Source organism: Fringilla coelebs (genome assembly GCF_963513975.1).
Source record: "Fringilla coelebs genome assembly, chromosome: 1".
Taxonomy (NCBI): Eukaryota; Metazoa; Chordata; class Aves; order Passeriformes; family Fringillidae; genus Fringilla; species Fringilla coelebs.
This window is the reverse complement of record NC_140028.1, coordinates 141,602,562-141,626,989: the sequence shown is the minus strand read 5'-3', so window position 1 is coordinate 141,626,989 and position 24,428 is coordinate 141,602,562. Positions and strand designations below refer to the sequence as shown.

General features: G+C 39.0%; 1 protein-coding gene across 3 annotated transcripts in view; it reads left to right on the top strand.

The window, feature by feature from the left end:
* The first annotated feature begins 1,163 nt into the window (after positions 1-1,163).
* PFKP (phosphofructokinase, platelet) overlaps positions 1,164-24,428 on the top strand; it is a 42,538-nt gene continuing 19,273 nt past the window's right edge. For all 3 annotated transcript variants that reach the window (XM_084210620.1, XM_084210619.1, XM_084210618.1), the window contains exons 1-10: positions 1,164-1,541; positions 9,326-9,399; positions 16,051-16,128; positions 18,356-18,545; positions 21,039-21,204; positions 21,862-21,906; positions 22,001-22,109; positions 22,577-22,672; positions 23,389-23,481; positions 23,846-23,971. In XM_084210620.1, coding sequence (XP_084066746.1) covers positions 1,457-1,541; positions 9,326-9,399; positions 16,051-16,128; positions 18,356-18,545; positions 21,039-21,204; positions 21,862-21,906; positions 22,001-22,109; positions 22,577-22,672; positions 23,389-23,481; positions 23,846-23,971 — 1,062 coding nt within the window. In that variant the 5' untranslated portion in view covers positions 1,164-1,456. The remainder of the gene's footprint in view (positions 1,542-9,325; positions 9,400-16,050; positions 16,129-18,355; positions 18,546-21,038; positions 21,205-21,861; positions 21,907-22,000; positions 22,110-22,576; positions 22,673-23,388; positions 23,482-23,845; positions 23,972-24,428) is intronic.

Genomic DNA, 24,428 nt, shown 5'->3' with positions numbered 1-24,428 from the left:
CCTGCATTGCTTTATTATTTCGTGCAAGTAAGTCGGCCCGATTTCGCAAATACTTTTACTTATGCAAAGTATCATAAACAACTGTATAGAGGGTAATACAGCTTTATTTGCTTAAATTACCAAAACTCGGCGCTTTTAATGTTTCTGTGACTAGGCACGCTGCTATGATCAAGAGAATTATTCTGCTAGCGTGGTGTTACAAGACAGGGAGTTTAAGAGCGCACTTAAGTAGTAGTACTTACTACTAACCACTCCCCAAGCAAAAGCATCAGTGCATAAGAGGAGAACGAAAAGAAAGGCAGGAAGATTGCGATTCCCACGCAGAGCAATTCCTCCGAACTGCTTTGCCTCTGTTGCTCTCTTTGACTCAAACTCTGTCTCTCAGCCGCCGATACTCACAGAACTCCTGTTCTTACCGGCGCCTGAACGCCCACTGCGGGGCTGAGAAGCCTCAGCGGGAAGACACACCTGAGGATGAGAGGCCAGGAGAGCAGAGCTCGGGGCCCCAGGGTGTCCCTGCCCGCCCCCGTGACACGGACCCTGCCAGAGGCGGGCAGGAGCCGTCTGTCCGTCTGTCCCGCATTCCCAGCGGGAGCCGCGCTCTGCGCTCCCTGTCGGAGCCTTCCGAGGAGCAGCCGGGCGGGCCAGCGAGCCCGAGCCGCCCCGGAGGCATCGGGCTGCGAGGAACCGACACGCTGGAAGCGGATTCCCCCCTCGAGCCTGCGGCAGAGCCGTGAGGGCGGCGGGAAGCCGCCGGAGAGCCTCCGCTGAAGGGGCTGCCCAGGGGAGCCGCAGGCGCGACGGAGACACGCGGCGTTCCTCAGCCGCTACTGCGGGGAGGATGAGCCAGCTCTAGCCAACACAACTCCCTCCCCCGCGCTGCCGCCGTGCCAAGGCGCCAGCCATGTTCCCGCATCGCCCCCACCTCGGGCGCCGGGAAGGAGAGGGGGAAGGGGAAGGAAGGCGGGGAGGCGGCGCCGAGACTCCCGCCCCGCTGGGGCCGCCCCCTCCCACCTGCCCGCGCCCCGCGAGCGCCCCCGCCCCGCCCGCCGCGCTCGCGGCGCCAGCTCGGCCGCTCATTGGCCGCGCCGCCCGCCCGTCAGCGCCGCTCCCGCAGGGCTGAGGGGGCGGGGCCGCGCCGCGCTGTCAGCGGCGCGCGGGGAGGGCGCGGCGGCGGGGCAGAGCGGAGGGCGGCGGGGCAGAGGAGCTTAAGAGCTGCTGCTCTGCGCGCTCTATTTTTTTTTCCCTGGGCTTTTGCACACAGTCTTGCCCCTTCCCTTAGGTTTTCTGCAGAGGTTTACCTGTCGGTAACCACACACCCACACCGGGCTGTTCAGACTCTTTTCCCGCAGAGGCCGAACGCTCGGTCCAGCGGAGCGGGGGCAGACCCCGGCGGCCAGGGGCTCCCTCAGCCACCGCGCTCCGCCTCGCCCGCCGGTGCCGCTCCCGCAGCGCCATGGATCACCAGCCCAAGTTCTTCGAGAACCTCTCGGGCGCCGGGAAGGCCATCGCGGTGCTGACCAGCGGCGGCGATGCCCAAGGTAGCGGCTCACGCCGTTTACTCCGGGAGCACGGGGAGGACGAAGGGAAGGAGCGGAGGGGGAAGCAGAACGCGGGGGAGCTGCGGGCAGTGTGGAGAGTGGGGCAGCAGCAGGAGAGGGCGAGGAGCCCCTCGAGGGCGGTGTGAGGGGCAGGAAGGAAGGGCCTCCCCGGCTGGCAGGGCGCCCATGCGGGAGGCCGGGGAAACAGCGTGGGCTGCTTCAGGGCTGGTGTCGGCAAGCCGCGGTGCGGCACATGGAGGGAGTGGAGAGAGGGCTTTGGGAGCGGTTCACACGGGATTGCAGTGGTGCTCGGGTTCCTCATTCCGTGCTGGCCTTCGACCCGGCTTTCCTACTAAGCGCATTTAAAAGATAAATATTTTTTGCACGGCCTGGGCGCTTGAGTTTCAAACATCCCTTCTTCCCTTCTTACCCCTTCTTCCCCTCTCCCTTCCTCTCCACGTTTCCTCAGCCCCAGGCTGGGCAAGGGAGAGGGGTAGAAACGCTGCAGTAACTTTTACTACCAAGATGTCTCGTTCCCTCGGGAGATGGTGGGGTGAGGAGGGATGGCTAATGCGAGCGGGGGAGGAGGAGGTCGTGCTGCCCTGCACGGCGGGTGGGAGGCTTGGCTGCGCTGCTGGGGCTCTGCCAGCCCTCGCCTCATCTGCTTTTCACTTCGTTTTGGCACCAGCAACACGTTTATGTTCCTACCCGTGGTTTAGAACGCTCAGATGGTGGTTTACTTTCCCCCCGTAGGAGTATGTTAGAAACGTGTCTCGCCTTAAATCTCTTCAGTGTAGAGGAAGTCGTAGCTACTACAGGACAGGGCGAACAAAAGACCTGCAGACCTTAAGAGGGATGGGAAAGAAAAGAGGCTTGATCACAATATATCTAGTCAAGAATACATTTTTTCCTACGCTTTCGTTTCCCCTTTCCTACCAGAATATCGTAATGGGTCCTTTCCAACTCGGCATATTCTGTGATTCTATGATAATAGTTTGAAGTTTCAGTGAATTAAGATTTCAAGCACGCAATGCTCCGTGCTGTTCGAGAGGACTTTTGCTCTGCTTATACGAGGAGAGTTGTTCAATCAATGATAATTGCTTTTAGCACCTTCTCTTAATTTACGTTTGTTTTACTTTTTTTTCGCCGTGACTGTCTCGAGAGTACTTTCACTTAAAGAAGAAGCGGCACTCATTCGCGTTTGTGAAGAGAATGGGGGGTGGGAGCCTCTCCTTTCGTTCTGCGTGAGCTCGGCGGTTTGAGGACTGGTCTCTCCCCAGATTTTACACCGGGAGGTGCCGGGACGAGCCCGCGGCCGGGGCAGCCTCCCCTCGCCCCTTACCCGGGTTTCCCGGCGCGTCCATGCGGTGGACCAGTGTCTCCGCGCTCCCTCCCTCCCTCCGCCGGTGTGTACGTGATCCGCTGCGAGTCGCTGCAGATTCCGCCTCTTTGCGTCATCTGGGCTGGGAGAAGCATCCTCCCTCCCCCTGCCCGCAGGAATAACGGGGAGCCCCCGGGTTTACCTAGGATTATCCGAAACTCTAATCGGGATGAAAGGGATTTGTTACCATTGAGGAGGAAAATGTTGCAGTTCTGGAGGAAAAAACAAATCGATGCTTTTATATGGCTTCTCTTACCCCTCGGTGGGGCTACACTTGTTCAAGTTTTATCCAGTTTACCCTCAGTGACATCAGTTCCACTGCTAAATGATTCTAGGAGGAACTGAGAATCAGAGCATCCCTGTCTTAATGGTCTGATGGCCAAATCGCCATTTTAATTTAAAAGTGTGGCAGGGCACTGCCTGAAGCAGCAGTAGCGTGCCCAGCAAGAGGCTGAGCCCTGCAACTTGCTTCCGCGTGGCTGGAGATTATATAATGCAGCAGCAGATGCATCTCCTTTTATAAAGTACTAATCTTCACTGGCCACTGTGTGAATTAAGGCATTTGAAGGACTTGCAGGATCCAAGGGTAACATCTAGACTTTACATCTGGCAGATTGCCACAGAAGCACGGAGAGTTCCAAAGTAACAACAGCCTGTGAAAGTTACTGTCTAAGAGTGGGGTTGTCACAAAGACCAAAAAAAGTAAACTGGATGCCTTCCAAGCTGTTTCCCTGGCAGCATTGTTATCCTAACTTTGAAGAACAAGGAAATAACCTTCCCAGCATTTTAGAACTTGATTATTTCACCTGAATCACACAACACAGTGTGTGACCATAACCCCTTACTATCTTGGTAGCAGCAGAGGTGTGTAAAATAAGCGGCCTCAAGTCAGTTAGAAGGTTAGGAGTTAAACAAGGGACAGAATGAGTCATGCCCTGTCATTTGCCCTTCGGAGGACAGAGTGTCAATGTGTGAGAGAAGTGAAGTCCTGGAGTACATGTAGAAGGAAGTTTGCTGCTGTTGCTGCTATTTGAAAATAATCTGTCCAAGCAAAGTGTAGGTGAGGCAAAGCTACTGACTCAGAAATAGGCAAAAAAGTTCTAAAGTTCCAGTCTTCTGTTTTGTTTTAGATTTGTCAGACACTAAAAGTCTTCAAAATATCTGTAATCCAAATGAAACTCACAAACAATTGAGTAGAAAAAGCACCTGTTAGACACAAAATCTTAATAGGTGCCAGTATTTAGATTGGGCTGTAAGTCTGAGCATAGACTAAAATATATGTGAAATTATTTTAAGGTGAAATTAATCCCTTTTCCTGTTATTTGTACCTATAATAATTTAAAAGTAGAGTTATGTAAATTACACAAGGCTTTCTATTTATAGGGCATGTTAAGTTTTCAGTTAGTTCCCCGCATTGGTGCTACTTCCTTGAAAGTTTCATTTTTCTTTTTTGTTTTTCTACCTGTAGAATTTTAAAGACTGTAGAATTTTTCTTTGTGAAAGTTAAAGAATTTATCAGTGATCCTGTTTCACAGGAAAAAAAGATTTCTATTTAGTACACTTATAATATGTATAAGTATTAAACTTGACAGTCTTATAACTTCAGCTAACCAGCTGTTAAATTGTGAACAAAAAATGTGCTTTTGACTGTAATCACAAGTACCGTGAGAGGCAAAAGAAGTTCTGACAATCAATTCTCAACATTTATGGGTTGGTTCAGTTTCTGGGGTATTTCTAAATTGTACTGGTTGCAGCTCAGGAAGGTGGTTTAATAAATGGGGTTTAATAAGTCACGCTTCTCACTTTGTTGGATTCTCTGGCCATTCTGCTTCAGGACATGAAGTACGCTGGTTGAATTTTCTGTGGGTTGAATTTTCTGTGGGTTGCCAGTGGCTGCCACAGACAGTTTTGACCACTGTAGGTCACTGACGTTCACACAGCCTCCGAAGAGCCTATTCCGGGACCGTGGTAGGTACGGCTCGGCGGCAGGAAGCGTCGCGGGGAAGCTGCTGACAGAAGGTGATTGTGCACTCCTGGGGAAGGATGTGCTTGTGGCTGTGGAGCTGCTGCCCAGCCAACTGACTCAAGGTCGTTGTCTTTGAACAGGGGGCCATGTTGTTTTTCAGATAAACTCAAAGATTCAGTGTTGAGGAGGACAGCATAAGTAAGGGATGTAATGGTCTGGAATATCACAGCCCATCCTGCTGAAATAAAGAGTTTCATATCTCTACGTTCAAAGCATTCCAGGCTTCCCAAAAACCAAACCAAAGCCAAACCAAAGTTCCAAGGCTTTGTTAGTAGTGTAGATATACAAGTCTTGTCCTGGTGACATAGATTGGAAGAAGAAATCTTTGCACTGAACAAATTAAAAAGCTCAGCTCCTTCAGCAAATACTGAGTTAAAAACAGCTTAAAAAGAAACCTGAAGAAGCCTTTTGGATTCCAGAGCTTTGGAATACCACTGACCATGACTGTGGAAGCAGAGGTTTACATATTTCTGCTCTTGAAGCATTACAGGCTAAGGACGTATTTAATATAGTAGTGTAAATGCATTGATCTTGTATGGGTGGCAAAATTTCTTTTTCCACCATAAGCTTCTCAAATAATACAGTAAAATAAATATTAAAAAAAAAAAGTCACAAATGAAAACAACCCACGCTCTTCTTATGTCATCCAAATTAGAGTTTATTTGTTAACACTTACGTCATTTGAACATAATCACAAGGAATTGTTGAGTTCTAGCCCCCCAAAAGGCACTTTTTCCAGCTAAAAATAGTGCATGCAAATAGGCATGTATATGAAATACATATACATGTGTCTATAGATATGATACTATAAGTACTATTTGTATGCGAAATTAAGGAATGTAGTTATTAATGTATGTGTGTAACTATTTCAATGCATTTAGTATTTTTGAGAAGCTGCTTCTGTAATTAGTGGATTCAGTGGTTGAAACTGGTCTCAAGATTTTTATTTTAGTTTTTGAGGAGATACATTTGCCATCTAGATGTTCTGCTGTTGTATATATTTGTGCAGCAGAATGTTCTGATCTAATACAGTTGGTGTTCAGGAAAACTGTGTAATGTTTTCTTCATGTATCTAGAATAATTACTGATTACATGCAATAAAATCTGTAATGTAATTAAAAGTAAATGAAACAAATTCAAGTTGTGTTTTTATTGATTTGTTCAGTTTTGTATTTGACTGCTTCTCTTTTGATGACTATAGGCTCTTACTGACATAACCATTTACACATTTGAATAAAGTCTTCCTGTTTGGTAATGTTTAGACATTTTCCTTAGTGATTTTTGCTATATAGTCTTTTAAGTCTGAATCTTTATTCAGGGTAGCACTGAAACATATGTGCTAAGTCATTAAGCCTGCATTAAAGCCAATGTTTATCTTTAAAATTGGTGATACTTAAGTATTTCTTGATGCTTGTCCAAGATGCATAGTCTTGATTTTGCTTTTGAATGGTTTATGTTACAGTTATTTGTTTAAAGGCATGTCTGGCTGACTAAAGCAAGGCAAACTTGGCTTAAACACAAACTCATGTAGAACCGCCTCTGTAGCGTTGCATATGTACATGGACCAGGATGTAGGCACAAGAGAGGGGTACTCTTTAGGAGGCAGAGAGAGCCTTTGAAATAATTTAAAGATTTCTGCAATTTTGTTTGTAACCCTATTATGAAAACCAAGTGCTCCTTTTAAGGACAATTGAATAAACAAGATCAAGGACAATAAATTATCAACTTTTAAATTCAGATGTTATGTAAAGCCCTGAAAGTAGTTGCATTTCACTTAATCTTTGCTGAGTCCAAAAGAGCAAAATAAATATTTCCCTCTTTCCAAGGCTTTAAAGCAAAAGCCAGTAGTAATTCAGAAACATTTAAAATAATTCTTATATTATTAAAAAAAATACTGGTTTTACTTGTGGCTTTCTTTTGAAGCTGCTATTCTAATCCTATATGTTTATCAAACTGCATTTATTATTCAGGACTAAATCCACAGTTAACCTGTTAAATCTCTTATAAAGTAATAAGCATGAGTAATAACATTTCATGGTTATTACAGTAATTCACAAATACTTTTGTAAGACTCCACAAATAATGAAATTTTATTAGACAGTTCTACAGAGGCTTCATGAATTTTTTTAGTTTTTTCCTTGAATTACTTCAGTTAAGACGGCCAAACTGCAGAAGTCTAAAGCTGTCATGTGTTGACTGTATTTTGTAGGTGTCAAATTCTAATATCCTTTAGTCCTCAGCCTTTCTGAAATATAAGCCAGGAGCTTGCCAGCAGACAACCAAGTCCTTTTTCTCTATAAGGAGATGAAATATACAACACGAAATAGCAATAAAATCTACGATACCTAAATTTATAAAACTGCAGTGGTAGTACTGGGAAGATGCTGTCTGTAATCTGTGGGATTACAGTTTTTTTTTTTTCCCTGGGTTCTTTCCTTTTCACAGAGCAGGCAAATTGTGAATTTTACCTATTTTTCATGCAATAAACATGGAAACTGAAAGGTATTCAATAAGAAAATTATATGGCTGTATTAAGGATTTATATACAAACTTTCCACAAGCAACTAAACAACAACAATCCTCCTCCAAAAAAACCCCAAAAGCCAAAACAGAACTGCCAAAAAACCTCCATACCAAACAGCAACAACAAAAAAGCCTCCCACAAAACATGTGCTTTAATAGAAGCAAGATGTGGGCTTTAGTGAAAGGAGTACCTTGTGCTGAGTGTTCCTGTTTGTGGAAAATGGCAGTGCTGTGATGAGCTGTCAGTTTGTTAAAATTAAAGGTCTTTGTCTCTCAGGGGTGTTAATTTTGTTATGAAAACTCTTTCACTGAGGAGATAACTTTGCTCTGTTTGTTCTGAGATTTATCATGCTTTCTTTTCATTACAGGCTGTCAGATGAGATTCTCTGTTTTTCTTTGGCATCATCCAGTTCTTTGTCTAAAGCTGTGCTTTTAGCTGTCTTGGCATTTGAAAGCTTTTTCCAGCTATGCCACAAGGCCGACTGGCTGAAAGAATTCTTGCTACAATTTTCTAAAACTGAACTTACGTGAAAACACTGTTACTTCTGATTTTTGTCCTAAGTGTAAGTGACATCTATGCAAACAGCAAAATCAACTTTTTGGTTTTGGCAAACTTAATTTTTTTGTTTCACCTTGAGCAAGTTCAGGGACTTTCTGGTATACTCATAAGTAATAAATCTTTGAGAAAAACTCAGCCCGATTCTTTAGACAGCTTGACTTTTACAGCTTAATATTTTTTGCAGTAAAGGTAGATACTGTAGGATTAGATCTTTGTGACTCGCTGTGTTGTTTTTATATTCTAGTTACAAGCCTTTTATATCGGCAGAGAGGTGAACACTTAACACCTGTGTTGAGCAGCAGAGCTTACCTGCTACTTGGCTGTTTTGATATTAAATGCAGCATATTTGGCAAACTGGTGCCTAGCACTTTGGGTTGTCATCCTTCTTGCATCTGTTTTTTACTGATGTGCCAAGACTGTCAGTGTAGCCTAACTATTTCTCTCTTCATGCTTTGTGTGATCTCTTATGTCTGTTTTGGTGGTATGGAAGCAATTAGTTCTGATTAGTTCTGAAAGTTCCTGAATAATGGGTAAGGTAATGCAATATCTGAAGGAATGAATTATAAGAGAAATTCATTTGGCCTGTGTAGAGGGACCAGTGGAACTTCCACTGTTGCTCAGGAGGTTAAGTGTTTGACCATGGGAAAATGGAAGATTTTCCAGGATTATTGTTTGTCAGATGTCATTTGAATAGGGAATTCCAATCAGAGCTTTGCATTTTTGGGACCAAAGTGGTGTTCTGACACTTTTCTGCCAAATGAGTCAATGTAGTTTTATTTGTGTTAATTTACTGCTACTTTTGTCTTTTTAAATGAGCATCTGTCCAGGTCACCTTTGGCTCTGCTCCCCACAAAATGCTGTATATACACCTGTGTTATTTTGGAAATCCCAGAAAAACTGTTCAAATATATTTTCTCATTTGAAGAAGCTAAATTTTAGCTTGCTGAATGCTTTGTATTTCAGACTGGAAACTAACCATTATTGCAAAATTAATTTACTTTGTTGTTCAGTAGCTGTAACTTCTACAATGCTATTTTGCAGTCAGCAGCAATTTAATCTCTGATTAACACACACACTGGCATTCACATAATTATTGTAACAAAGAATAATTCTGAACCCTTCATACTCATGGGCTGCTTACACTGTCATTAAGCAAATTTCTGTTTTAATGGATGCTGGTCATTGTCTTTCTTTAGGAATGAATTAATGTTCCCTTTCTTTTCAAGACACAATACTTTTGCTATACAGAAAGTGCTGGATGACTTTAACAATGTGATTTTGCTTTTTCTTCCCAGGTATGAACGCTGCTGTGCGGGCAGTAGTACGCATGGGAATCTATGTAAATGCCAAAGTCTATTTTATTTATGAGGTTAGTTTTGTTTCATTCATTCTGTATTTTATCTTCTGACTAAACTTGAGTTTTTGTAAAAATACCATGGAGACTAAATAGTACAAATTAAAAAAATGTTGTAGGTGCCATTCTTTTTCACTGTGTGTTTTATTTAGTGCTTTTTATTTTTATGGAAATTTACATCTCACAAGGTATATTCTTAAACTATGTAATTTAAAAGTAATTTCTTGAATATATGGAATTCTTTCTGTGCCACCAAAGACTTGAAAGCAGTTGTCACCCTGCAGCGGGCTACATATCTGTGCACTTGTTGGATGTTTGGCCCCACTTATTGTACTTCATAAATATTTTCCTAAACCTGTTTAAACTGCTGATTTTTAAATCCTTAGACTCCATTTTCCTAGAGTATGATAAGGATGTATCCTCATCTTCACTTCACAGATTGCACAACTTGGTTTTGATCAAGAGTACTGTGGCACTGGTGCCATCTTGCCTGGCTTATGGGTTGCAACTGAAGAAACTCAACCGACAAACAAAAAAAAAGCCACATCAAAAACTTGACCCTCATTGGTCTGTCATGACATCAGAATTTTGTGGTTGAAATTTGTAACTGTATGTGCAGAAATATTGTAAATTTCTGTAGCAATTATACAATAAGAAAAAAATATGGGGCAAGTTCAGTGTCAGTGCCAAGGTGATGTTCCACGTATTTCTCTTTCTGGAAGACTTTTGCAGTTAGGCTTCCTTGTAAAGGACTCTTTCAGTTTTTCTACAATTTTTGTAGATTAAACAATACAGTAAATGTATTGATTCTGTTCCCACTGGAATTCCTGTACATCTCATTAGTGGTTTGAGGTTATTACAAATCATAACAAAAAATTTATATGAGAGAAAGCTTGGTAGGTTCCCAATAGAGTCTTAACTTTAATATAAAAATATGGAGTATTAGAATTCATAGAAGTGCTTAGAAAATGCTTTTGTTTTAGTTTTGTGCATGGTAAATACAGAATTTTTCTTTAAAAGTAGCTGTTAATCAATTTTTTTCCCTGTCTGCTTATTGCTATAGCTCATTTACTAATGAGATGCAAAGTACATTGAAATGCAAATAAGCAGAGGACTGTGCTCCAAAATTCTTTCCTACTACTGTGCTAGGGCAAGTTGGTCTGAATACTTAGTGTGTGCTAATTACATGGCCAATCTCTGGAATTCCTTCAGTGTTCAGCTGTTTTGCAGGCTCACTGAAATGGGTCAGATACTGCTCTGGAAGTAAGAAGGGTGTTTTGGGCATCTTTAAGGCCAGAACTTGGGTTTGAATTTATTTTTTAATCAAGCTTAAGAATTGCCATATTTTTTCACCTTTTAAATATATTCGGTATCACGGAGTGATAAATTTCAAGAGAAATTTGAATATTTGTTTTTTGTGGACTGGACTTATCAAAATAGTGCTATTTAGGTTAGGATGTTCCTGTGTTTGGTAGAGTTGGCCAATGTGAAGTCACAGATAATTCTCAATGAAAAGTGATTGTAAAAAAATTAGTCAATGTTGGGTATTTTCAGTTTCCCATATATATTGTCCTTCTGTCTTCAATGTAACAGCAGGGTCTGTGAGGAAATGCACATTTCATTGCAAGTTTGGGCTCTGAAAAAGATCTTGCTTCTAGATTAGTCCATTCAGTTCTGTATTTTGTAATGTACTGAACACTAAGCTTTGTTCTTCTCTGACTGGTGATAATTGAAATATGAAGTCAGTTTTCCTTCACAATGCCTACAAGTACTTCAGAGAAACAGAGTTGCAAGCATTGAAATGAAACAGCTGTTTAATTTTACCCCTTTGAAATGGGGAACAGGTGAAGGTGACAAGTGTAATAGAAGCAAAAATCTTCTGATACGTGTCACTAATGTTCCCTGTTCTAAGCCTTTTTGTGGTGTATAAAGAGGGGATGCATTTTTGGGTATAGCTTGAGTTATTTAATGCTTTTAATAATGTGTTCCCTCTGAGTTACAGTTTGTTGAATGTGACTTGAGTGTGTTAAGCAAAGAGGATAGTGTATCTTAAGCCTACATTTTGAGCATTTAAACACATAGGTCAGGATAAAATATTTGTATTGAAGCTGCTCCAAAATAATGAAGGAAAATCCTGAAGTGACCGTATCCAAAAGAAGGAAAAAAGTATTCTTATTTGGATACAAAAATTGAGTTATAGGTCTCAGCCTTTTCAAGCTTACTTTGCTGTAGTCATCATACACTATTTCTCCTGTAGCTGTGTCTGTCAAATGAACTTTTTTTGCACTGCAAAACCATCTGTCTTCTACAGTTGTGGGCAGCACTAGTTCCATATTCTAAGTAAAAAAGTAACTCTGTTTTCCTAACTCCGTTTTTCTTCATCTTGTGATGAGAGATTACTAAGATAATTGAATTAAAATTGGTAATGAATAAGATCTAAGTAATTTTCTAGCCTTTTTAAAAATGGTTTTTGAAAGCCCAAAGAAAGAAACAGTTACATACTGGACTTCATGGCCTATTTGGACTTCAAGTCCCAAAAGGAAAAAAAGAGTAAACTCATGTGAAAATGAAAACTAGGAGATAATTTATATAAAAGCTATTACTTGTTCTATATATTTTTTATAGTTTATATAAAACCTGTGAATTTTTAGCTATAAAATTTAAAAAACCCTTGTGTTTCTTAATTCACCGAAGTTAGCACATTTCAAATTTTTGCTATTAATTGCAAATCTATACAGTTCTGCTAGCTTCACAGTTTTGTATTTTTAATATTTTATTTTAGTCTGTAGTTATCCTTCTTGACTATCATGTCATTATTCCTCAAATCTACTCCAGTCTGAATTAAAATTTGAATACCCATGGATTAATTTCACTCATGGTATGGAAATCTAGGAGCTGGAAGTATGTGTAGAGTATCAGGGTGTTCTAGGGAGCTAATTTAATTTCTTTTTTTTTTTTTTTTCACTAATCAGAAACTATTAAACTCAGGTTAATTTTTGTTTTGTCTTGTTTTTCTGTTTTAATTGAGAATGGGAAGAAAAAGTGATGCCTCTCATTTATGGCAGCTCAATTTTAGAAACATGAGGTGTTAAATATTTATACAAATCACCTGCCCTTTTTCCAGGATTGAAGCACATAGTTCCCAGTGGATGCATGCTCTTGCTACTAAGCTGTGGAGCTTTTAGATTCTGCATCTTGATTAAGAGTCTTTTTCTCAAAAGGCTAGCATTGGGAGTGCAATGGTACAGCAGTCATGGATTTCTGTGAGGCAAACTTCATGTCTTTTCTGTGGGGGTTTGTGCACTCAGTGGCAATATTATTTTATGTTGTTGAGCAATGGCTAAGAATCCTCAGGTAGTAAATTCACATAACTGTTAAAGCCCCAAATGTCTCGCATGTAGCACATCAGAAGATGATTGTTCTTTTTCGAAAGCTTTTGTCTTCAGAGTTCAGGCTGGAAGCCATGTTTGTTCCTGCCACGCTTTCCTGGAGTTGCAGTGTGTCTAAATGTACCCTGTGAGCATTGGACCCACAGAGATTTCTTCTTCTTCTTTGAATATTTAGATTTTGGGTACATGAAGGATTAAACATAAAATGGAGCTGATCTTCATACGCTGTATTTTTGACAGTTCATTTTTTCCATTCTTGCCCCACAGTTTTAGTATCTCAGTACCCAAGCACCTACATTTTTAGGATATAAGTAAAAATTTACTTTTTTAATATAAATTGACAGATTCCCACCCTCATATTAAGGTCAGTAGTCACATCTGCTAGTGATTTTCAGTAACTGTACAATTGGAGCAGTGGTAAATCTTCAAACATACATTGTCCAGTCCTTATCAGTGTTTATCTATCTGAGACAATAAATGGAGATCATCATCATTTATACTCAATTGTAGAAAGAATTAGTAATTCTTTTTTTTCCCCAATAGCTTTTTTAAAAAGCTGTTCTAATTCTATAGCTTGTATCTTTTAACGGTGTGGAAAACAATGTGACAGTTCTGTCTGCTTTATTCAGAGGTAGCATATACATACTTTGCAGACAACTGAATTAAGAAAAGTTCATATAACAGTTCAAACAGATCATGATTCCAAAGGTTCCCTGCCCTTACCTTGTTGTGGGAGGAATTGTTAATACATCCTCACTTCTCATTTGTCTGCACAGAGATGAACTCCTGCACTTTTGTTTTTCCTCTCAAGTTAAAGTGGAAGGTGAATGACTTGAGCACACATGTACTGTCCATATTTTGTCAGCTCTCAGTGCAGCTTATTGTAGTCAGCGTTACAAACTGAATTAAGATGCAACATTACACTATTTACTGCCAGTGGATCTCTTGAGTTATTGTAGTTGTCAGTAGAAATACTTAGAGGAAAAGCTTTCACTCCATTACTGAATGATATAAGGAACATTGAATTCTATGTTTAAAAAAAAAAAGCAAACAAGCAAAGCTGGTGATGAATGAACTTAGTAACTTACTAGCGATCATCAAGCTTAGTTGTATCTACTGTAATGTTTCTTTCTGAGGATCTTTGCACTTTATCTGAGGGAGAATTTTTTTAAGTTGCTGTAGATTAAGTATTATTCCTTTTTGATTTTGCTCTAATTTTAACAAATTGTGTAAATAATGGCTTAGCTCTTCAAGTCATTGTGTGTGTATACATTAACATAGAAATAGTATGTCCTGTATGTAGGGGCCCACAAGGGAACTGGGAATATAGTTCACCAGGAACTTTAGTCATGGGACAAGGAGTAATGGGGGCAAACTGAAAGAGTGGAAATGTAGGGTTATCTAGATGGAGGGAATTCTTTACTGTGGGAGTGGTCACTGGAACAGGTTTCCCAGAGGGGTTGTGGGTGCCCCATCCCTGGCAGTGCTCCAGGCCAGGTTGGATGGGGCATTGAGCAGCCTGGTCTAGGGCGAGATGTCCCTGCTGGTGGCTGGGGAACTGGAAGGTGATGATCTTTTAAGGTCCTGTTCAACCCACACCATTCTGTGTGTATACATTAGGTACTTGTCAAAGTTATCTGGAGAGTGTACGAGATATTGAAAAGGTCTGGATGGCAGAAATTAAAGACATAAGTAGTTTTTCATCTGGATGCTTTTGCTATTGCTTTATCATATTGTCTCTAAATTATTCAGTCAAGTCCCACTGAGCAGAAACTTTCATGCTTTCCACTTGGAATCTGTACTGGAATCCTGACATGCTTAATTTAGTAACAGGTACTTTTGCTGTATCCAGGTTATTTTTACATTTGTATTTTCTCATGCTAGTGAGGACTCAAAATTTGACATAAAAAATCATATATATTGTATGAATACTAAGCCACTTTAGGCTTAATATGTTTCCAAGTTACTGCGTATGGAGTAAATTCTGCATATACCCTGAATTATGCCAAATTAAATTTTTCCAGTTTATAATGTCAGTTTTGCTGTTTTCTGAACTCCCTTCTTTTTCTATTTCCTGACTTCTTGAAAAAAAACTGCACAGAGAAAAAAATGTTAACTACTTGTTCCTTAGTGTGGGGAATATGTACACATAATCTAAAAATGGAGACATTAACATTGTCATGCTTATTTTTCTTTAGTAGTTTTTCTTTTATTTTCTTTAACATGTTATGATTTTCCCTGTGGATTTAAACAGATGTCCAAAAGTTGAGTGGTAATTCCAGTTTTATTCTGGTGTCTGTCAGTTAAGGTTTTCCAAACTTACGACTTGGCTGCTTTTTCTTTTTCTTTTTCTTTTTCTTTTTCTTTTTCTTTTTCTTTTTCTTTTTCTTTTTCTTTTTCTTTTTCTTTTTCTTTTTCTTTTTCTTTTTCTTTTTCTTTTTCTTTTTCTTTGTTGTTTTTTTTTTTTCTTAATCAATGTTCACAATATCACCTAATGGAAAAGAATCTGCAATTGCCATTCTGCTAGTATTTTTGTAGAGAGGCAATAAAACAAAACCAGGCAAAACCCTTTAGCTGCTTTTTGGGTAGTTTCCCTTCTTTCAAATAAGTGTAGTTCTTCTCTTATTACACCATGCATTGGTTTTAGAAGACCATTTAAGTTAAAGATATTAGGAATTTCTTAAATGCATCACTAAAAATTATATTTTTTTCCTACTAATGTCTTTTATGTATTGTATGACTGCCTCAAAAAAACAGAAAAAAGGTTGTGTCATCTGATTTCCTGTTCTTTCATGAAAAAATTTTGGTTATTGCTCCTTATCTTGTTTTGCTTATTTCCAGCACTGGGGGAAAAGATGTACAGTGTGTTACAAAGATTTCCTAAGTTCATGGCCACAGGCTGAGGTTATGTTTTTAAGGAACATATTTTATAATGCATTTCAAAGTTCTTGGTAGATTTTTTGAAAAAAAAAAAATTGTTCTTAAAGGAGAAGCACATTACTGTTGTAGCTTTATAGCTGTGTAATCTCTGTAAAGTATTACCTTATCTTAACATTGTTTTTGAAACTGATCTTTTAGGAAGAGGGTTTGTTTTGCTTTTTCTCCCCATAAAAGAAGCAGTGATATCTTCTTGAATATTGTTCCATTTAAATTGAGTATTTTTTTATTCAATGTTTCTAATTAAAGTTGTATTAAAGTGCACAAAGGGAGTATTACTGTAGTGGAAATTTGATGTAGTTTTAAAAATCAGACTTATGAAATACTTTCCCTTTTACAGGGTTACCAGGGAATGGTCGATGGAGGTGATAATATTGTAGAAGTTTCATGGGAAAGTGTTTCGAGTATCCTCCAAGTGGTAAGTGCTAAGGGGTGAGAGTGGGACCCAAAACCTCTTTATTCAAACAGAAGAGCCAAAATTCTAGATCCAGGCAACCCCTGGAGTTATGTATTTGGACTGTGTGGTGACAGAGTGACCAGCATGTACCACTTCCAGCAGAGCCTGATTTCTGCAGTGATACTTGCTAAAGATCTTGGTGTGGTCTTGAATTTGGAGCCCAGAAATAATCTTGAAAACCTTTGTTCTAGATTTGCAACATCACGTGTCATTAGCCTCCTAAAGCCATATTGGCAAGTCTGCATTTAATAAAAAAAGACATTATAGGACCAAAACATGAAAGAAGGTGTGTTTTGTAAGGCAATTAATTTCTTACGAAACCGTGTTGCCTTTCTGTGTAAGTGGATTTAGAATTATAGTAACGGATGTAATTACAGTGCAGTTCTGCAGAGCTCAGATACTGCCAATGACTTTGTACATTTTTATTACAACATTCTGCAGTGTGGCCGTTTGGATCTCCTCAGCTTTTGCTCAGCATGGTAATGTTGTTGCCTCTTCCAGAGCAGGTGCTATGTTTGGCGAAGAGGCCTTACTGCTTGCCAAGTTTTCTGAAAACTACCTGCAGGTGAAGCGTGGCTTTCTTTGGAGTTTTTTTTAAGTTAATGAACCTAAAACAGTTAGCAGAGACATTTTTTTTTTTTTTAAAACCAATACCCTGGAGTACTGTAAGGTATTTTGTCCCCTGTGTTTTGTTGTTTTTATTTTCTTCTTTTTTTCCCCCTTGTCTATCTTGCAGAATCTGTAAGTAGAATCATGGAATATATCAAGTTGACAGGGACCTATAAGGATCATTGAGTCCTAAAACTAAACAATATGACTAAGCATCATCCAGATGTGTCTTGTGATGACAGGAAAATTGAGTTCCAGTGGCCAAGCTTCACAAGACCATAGGCAGGAGCAGGATATAAGCTCCTGTACATGTGTAGTGTAAAAGAAAAACGTTTTTCTGAGCTTTATTGATGGTAATTCAACTGACCAAAAATTAACCTCAGCATGTATCTTATAGAATGTGTTTAGTTTGATGAGAAAAGTTTACAGCCCATTGTATATTTCAGAACAAGTAGCACTTTGTTTCAAGTAGTTTCTTTTCCTTTTGCAGCTGTTTTCTTCTAAGTATGAAAATACCTAGTTTTAGAGGCATTTTTTAGTTCTGATTTTTTTTTTAGCATCTCTGTGTGTACACATCTACCTTTTTGTATGGAGACAGCTGAATTCTGTTCCACTTTGTTTTTTCTTTCCACTAGCAGCTATGCAACACAGATGGCAAACTGGCCCAAGAGCTGAAACATCTATTGATAGGGTGAATTGTGTCAGTACAGCCACTGCAGCTTTGAAATTCAAATCTAGATGGATGTGACAGATTTACTGCAAGTGAAGGGAATGTTTATGCAAAAGTGATGTAATCATCTCCAGATTTGCTTGCAGGAAAAAAAAAATAGTTTTTTCAGTCTTAATTAATACTACTTTTTACTGTGGTAATAAATAAGGCAAAAATTAAACTTCTTGAGTGACTGAACAACATACACCCAGAAGATGTGTAAATGATGTGTTTCCAGCAAGACACCCAGCAGTTTTCAGTGACAGGGCAGTTCAGTTATTTTTAAAAATACCACTGTTTCCAAGAGAAGCTTTTTCATTTATATTAATAAATGCAACAGATAATCAGTAAAAAAGAAAGGGTAGCATTAGTCTGACCTATAAGGAATTAAAGGTATTTATTTCTATAATTCTGTGGAATGACAATGGATGCTAATTTTGAATTTCAGGGGTACATTTTTTTCTCTTATTGTCTACGCATCTTGTGATATTAGGGGGGAAAATACCACACCGAGGCACTTTAATGTAAATACTTAAGTAGTTAATATATCACTTTTACTCTTGCCATTAAATATATGTAATAACTATTCATTTGAATACTGCTAAAATTAATCTGATGTGATTTAGCATTTTCCTTCCAGAGCAGCTCTTTATCAGTCATTTTTGAGTGTTCTATTTTGTTTTTCCCTGTGTGTGTATCTGTTCTTGAACATAAATTCCCACAGGTTTGATAATTTGTATATCATTACATGACTTCACTGTGTAATTAAAAGACAGAGGTTATGCTACAAAACTCATCACTAATGCATCCTAGAAATGTACAGTAATATAGTGGATCACTGACTAAAAGTGCTGTTCTTCCCTCTCCCAGGGAGGCACCGTGATCGGCAGCGCGCGCTGCAAAGCCTTCCGCACGCGCGAGGGCCGCCTGCAGGCTGCCTGCAACCTGGTGCAGAGAGGCATCACCAACCTCTGCGTGATCGGCGGCGACGGCAGCTTGACTGGTGCCAACCTCTTCCGGGAGGAGTGGAGCGGGCTGCTGGAAGAGCTGGCACAGAAAGGTCAGTGCTCCTTCAGGCCCCCTAGACTTCCCCTCCAGTCTGCAGGGGAGTGATGAGCCCTAACTGCAGGTGGGCAGACTGTATCCAGAGGGGACATCTAAAGTTTAAAAGTCAAATGTGTTCATTCTAGGATATCGCGTGGTTCTTCATAAAAGAATAGCTTTTGGTTTCTGTACATCTGCTTGTGTATAAAGGTCCAAAAAAGGCCAAATAAGTTACTGGGCAGCAGTCTGTGTGGCTTTTGTCCTCTGTTATGAGTAATTTTCAGGATCTGAACTTCATACCTTTTGCTTAAAAAGCGCTACCCCCTCATATCCAGTCTGAGGTGGTAATTCATTTCCTACAACAAGCTACACATTTGTATGTTATTAAATTATGATGCTTTCCTTCTTGTGTGTCATTATTTCTTTAAGATCAGAACATTAAGAGGCTGTTGATAGAAGTACAGCCAGCCAAGTAGCAGCCTTTGATAGCATCCAGGAGAATGTATAGGGAAGAGTAAAGACTAAAATAATGCTGTGTTGATGCTGTGTGTTACTCATAATACATAAAAACTCTGATATGTTCCATCCATTTCTGTCTTCGGAGCTTCCTGATCCAGATGCTGTTAGCAGTCCTTAATGAATTTCTCTTTCATGAATGTATACAGTCTACTTGAAAGCATACAGAATTTTGCTGAAAACATTGTGTAGCAAGGAGTTCTGCAGCTTCACTGAATAATGAAGATTGTGAAGAATCTTCTTCTGTTTATTTTGATCCTGCTGGCTTCTAGATCATTTGATATCCATAGTTTCTGTGTTAGAATAAACCATGAATTATCAAGCCTGCTTCCTCTCTGCATGCCACTTGAGATTTTACAGCTGTCTTATTTTCCCTTCATCATCTCTTTTTCTAGATGGAAGAATCCTAGTTTGCTTAGTTGTTCCTTATATGTAAGTTCTATATCTTTGATCATCTTTGTTGCCCTTCTCTGAACCTTTTCCAGTTCTACCCTGTTTTGAGGTGGGGAGGACCACAACTGCACCCAGTATTCAAGATGAGGGCAAACCATGGATCTACACAGTAGTATAATGATCTTTGTTTTGTTCTCTATTCTTTTCTTAATATTTTCTAATATTTTGATTTTTTTTTTTACTGCTATTGAGCATTGAAGCTGATTTATTAATGAAAACAGCATTTTTATATTATGCTGGAAATAGTGTTATTTTGTTTGTGACGTTACGGTACATTTTTTTCATGTGTCTTAGTTTACATTTATCTGCAATGAATTCCATCTGATACTTTACTGCTCACTGTGTCTTGCTAGTCTTCATTTCTTCTCAAACACTCCATATGTTTAGACCCCAAGTAATTCAGTTTGATCAGTGAACTTTGGCACTTTGCTGCTCATTCCCTTTTCCAGGTTATTGCTGAGTGTGCTGAACAGCGCAGATCCCCGTAGAACTCCATTGGTTACCTTCCTAAGATACAAGAATTTGTGTTTACCACTGCCCTCTGCCTCGTATTTTTTACCCTCTGTTTCACATTATTTACTCTATGAAAAGCCTTCTGCCTTGTACAGTGACTGCTTAGTTTCCTCAAAATCCTTTGGCAAAAGACTTTGTCAATGGCTTTTTAGAAATCTAAGTAGAATATGTCAACCAGATATTAAGTCATATTTGGAACTCTAGAAGAGGTTTGTAATGCATGGTATACATTCATAGAAAGCATTTTGATTCTTCTTCACAATGTTATATTTATCTTCATGGACATTAGTTATATTTTTTCATTATGATTTCTGCTGTTTTTCTGTAATGTAGACATTAAACACACTGATACATAGTTCTTGAATCTCATATTAAAAATTTGGCATTATATTTACTACCATCCCATCCAACAATACTAAGGTAGTTTTAAGTGCTTAAGCAGCTAAGGTGTTTCATCCTTGAGATCCTTTAGAGAACTCTTGGATGATGCAGCATTTTCATTGCTGTCTTGGGAGACACTGCTAAGACATAGAATAGGAGCTTTTCTGTTCTGTTTGCTTATTAATCATGAAATCAGAGCCTTTCAGTGTTGCAAAAAGAAGTCTTCAAAAGTTGGATGCTGGTTTCTAACTGTTTACATATGCCCATAATCACATCCAGTTTGCATCTTTTTGCTTCTTCATTGCATGTTCTACACTGAGACTACAGTTTGAATGATACTGTTTTAATTTGAAACCATCAATTTTAAGGTTGGTTACAAAACTTGATAATTATTTGACACTTTGAGATGGACTGAAAAGCTCTTATTTCCTTCCTTACTCTAAGGAGTTCCGTGCAGGATTCTTTTGTTTGGATGTTTGACTGGCTTTTGTTTGTAGTTTTGACTAACCTTGTTGCCTAAAATATCTAAACATAATTTAATGTTTGGATATGTTTAGTTTATAAAAGTAGAGCACCCAAGCAATACATCTTAATTTAATTTTTTTTTAATAGTCTTACAGTTCTTTCTCTGAATACTTCTTTACAGGAAACATTGATGCAGAGGCTGTTAAGAAATATGCTTACCTTAACATTGTGGGAATGGTTGGATCCATAGACAATGATTTCTGTGGCACTGATATGACCATAGGTACTGACTCAGCTCTGCACAGAATAATTGAAGTTGTGGATGCCATCATGACCACTGCTCAGAGGTAAATTGAGCATATTGTAGAGACTGATAACAAATACACACATGTTTGTGCTTTTGTTTAAGTTCGTTTTAAATAGAGGTTAGGTAGGTGGAGAAATAATTTCTTTTTGGCTGCATGTTTCAAATGTCTTCGTTTCTTTTTTTCTTAGTAACTGCTTTTTCATCATTCCTGTCATGGCAGCACTTCAAGTATGCAGTCATAGAGACTGCATCAGCCTTAGGGGCAGACTTGGTTTCAATGTTTTGAGTTTTTTTCAGATATAGTCTGTTAGAGAAGATCCAGCCACACGGTGAATAGTACAGAAATAGCATCTGTCTTATATAAGCTTTATTTCAGTAAGAATAAAACAATTTAATTATTTTTTTTTAAATACAGCTATACCATTACAGTTCTTAACTATGGGTCTGCATCATTTAAATTTCCAGTAAAGCTTCATATCTTCTCTCATAGCTACCCATACATGTTTTGCAAGAAAGTAGTGAAAATGAATTATGCATTGGAAGATACTTAATTTTAAATATATTATTTAATATGACAATGATTTTATTTTCCTAATGTTTTTCTGTTTTGCTAAGGGATTCTGATTTCAGTAACCATAGTAAACACAAGCTGTTTCATGATACTTGGTTCAGTTAATTTGTTTTCTTATTTTGACAGCCATCAGAGGACATTTGTTCTGGAGGTTATGGGGAGACACTGTGGGTATGTATTGTCTTCAGCATTTTGTGAATTGTACAGGTACAATTATGAAAGAAATCTGAACTATGCAAGTTTAATCATTTGTTCTATTTTTTAGCTATCTAGCTCTGGTTAGTGCCTTAGCCTGTGGTGCAGATTGGGTGTTTATTCCTGAATACCCACCAGAAGAAGGCTGGGAAGATTCAATGTGTGTTAAGCTTTCAGAGGTAATTTGTTAATGTGTTTGAGATTCCCTGACGTCTTTGTGGATGTTTATTTGAAAGCAAGGATTAAAAAGTGTGATCAGGACTTTAAGCAAGTCTTTGGTTTTGGTGTCACATAAAGTTCTCTGTGATCTTGAAAATTTCTTTTCTTGCACTCTGTGATTGTTTTGAGGAATCATATGACCCGCCCTGGGAATTGCATAAAATTGTATCTATATAAGCAGTATGTGTGCATTTCCTCAGCAATTTGATGTTAGACATTTTACTTCATCAGTGAAAAGATGTGTATGAAAGTAAAAGGTGTGAGAACACATCACGTATGAGTGATCAAATACAAGAAATGTTTCCTCAAATCCTAGCAGCTTAATAATTATAAAAATCCTAGAGCAAATGATTATAAAATTAGGTTGTAAATTACTCTTGTTTTTTTTTTTTTAAACTACAGGAATGTGCTTTTGTTTTTATTACAGAACCGTGCACGAAAGAAAAGGCTGAATATTATTATTGTAGCTGAAGGAGCCATTGATTGCCACAACAAACCTATAACATCAGAGAAGGTTAAGGATGTAAGTGTCAACATCCCTATGATACCAGATTTCTGTTGATAAGATGGGGCTTATTGTTAACAATAACATTTCTGTAGAGTAATTTTGTTCCTTTAAGGTAGTTTGTCACACCATTGTATTTTATGCTTGTGCTTTGTTATCTAAAATTCCATAGTCAAATTAAAGGGCAGTGTTTTCAGTGGCATTTAATTGGAACCTTTTCTTCTTGTAGTACAACACAGCAGTTCAAAAGCATCTGCTTCATGGATTAGTTCATTGATAGCTTGAAATCAGCTCAAACCTCTATAATCCTATTCTACTTTTTATGTCTTGTAAAATTTTTAATATTGGTCTGTCTCACAGTGAACTAATACTGTGTGCTTTGGACAAAGTCTTGTCCAAATGGTGGCTTTGCTAAAAATTTCATTGGTGTTTAAAATTAAGAAAATTTTTAAGCTGAATTTTTCTGCCTTTTTTTTTTTTTAAGGGGTCATTAAGAAATAAATTGGGAAAAAGTCATTGGTGGAAAGGAGCTATGATATTTTGGGTTTATCTGTCCTGTGACCATGAAGTTCTGTTTTCCATAGCTGTCAGTTTTAGAGAAACCTTTGATTTCATTCAGAATTGCAGTTTTATCATGTAACGTTTAGCACTAAGTGGTGTTAGTTGTACATGATGCTAACATACATCTAAATAATGATAATGATAAACCCACTGTATTTTGAAATTCTATGCAGCTTGTGGTTCAGAGGCTTGGTTTTGACACTCGGGTAACCATCCTGGGCCATGTGCAAAGAGGTGGAACCCCTTCAGCTTTTGACAGAATTCTTGTGAGTATTCCCCAAATAACTGCTCATGGCACCACATAGGACAACTGCATTTTATAATTTATTTGGGGGTGGGATGGTTCTGTACCTGATTAACTTGACAAATCAAACTGTTACCTCACACTAACTGTCTAATTGCTCAAATTCAGAGTAGTGAAGCACTTTGTGTGAAGGAATCTATGCTTAGGATCAAAATGTGAAGCTTAATCATCCATACTTATGGGTGTAAACAGCCCACGACTTTCTCACCTTACCAAGGAGTGATTTGTGTCAGCTTGACTTACAGAGAAATCAGGACCATTTCTCTGATTGGAGGCCTTGTGCATTTCAGTGCTTGCTTGAGCACTCAAACGTTTTCTACTTGCAGGCGAGTCGTATGGGTGTGGAAGCTGTGCTTGCCCTTTTAGAAGCTACTCCAGATACCCCTGCCTGTGTTGTGTCTCTGTCTGGAAATCAGGCTGTCCGTCTGCCTCTGATGGAGTGTGTGCAGATGGTGAGGCTCTGGCAAAAAGCCAGTTTATGTTATTTATTTACTACAACAGACTACTATGTACAATAATTGCCTGTTCCTATTAGGACATTGATGGAATGTGAACAGCACTTTCCCATATTTGGGAATGAATAATGAATTTCATGTATGTTCTCTAAGTGTTACTATTCACTATTCATTTGCAAACTGTCAAGGAATAGGAAATACATAGCTTCTTAATTTTTTCTAAAATTTCATTTCAGATCTTCTGTTTTTATTGTTACAACAAATTCTTCAGATGCTTGCATCCATTTACATGTCATACACAAGTCAGGTTTCTTCACTAAAACTGCACAGCTTAAACTGAAAGAAGAAAATGCGTAACAGATACGTTGATTTCTTTGTCCCATTAAGGCTTTAGATATTTGTTTCTACTTTCTTCTTCTCCTCTACCCTAATTTATGCTATGAGAGGAGGTAGC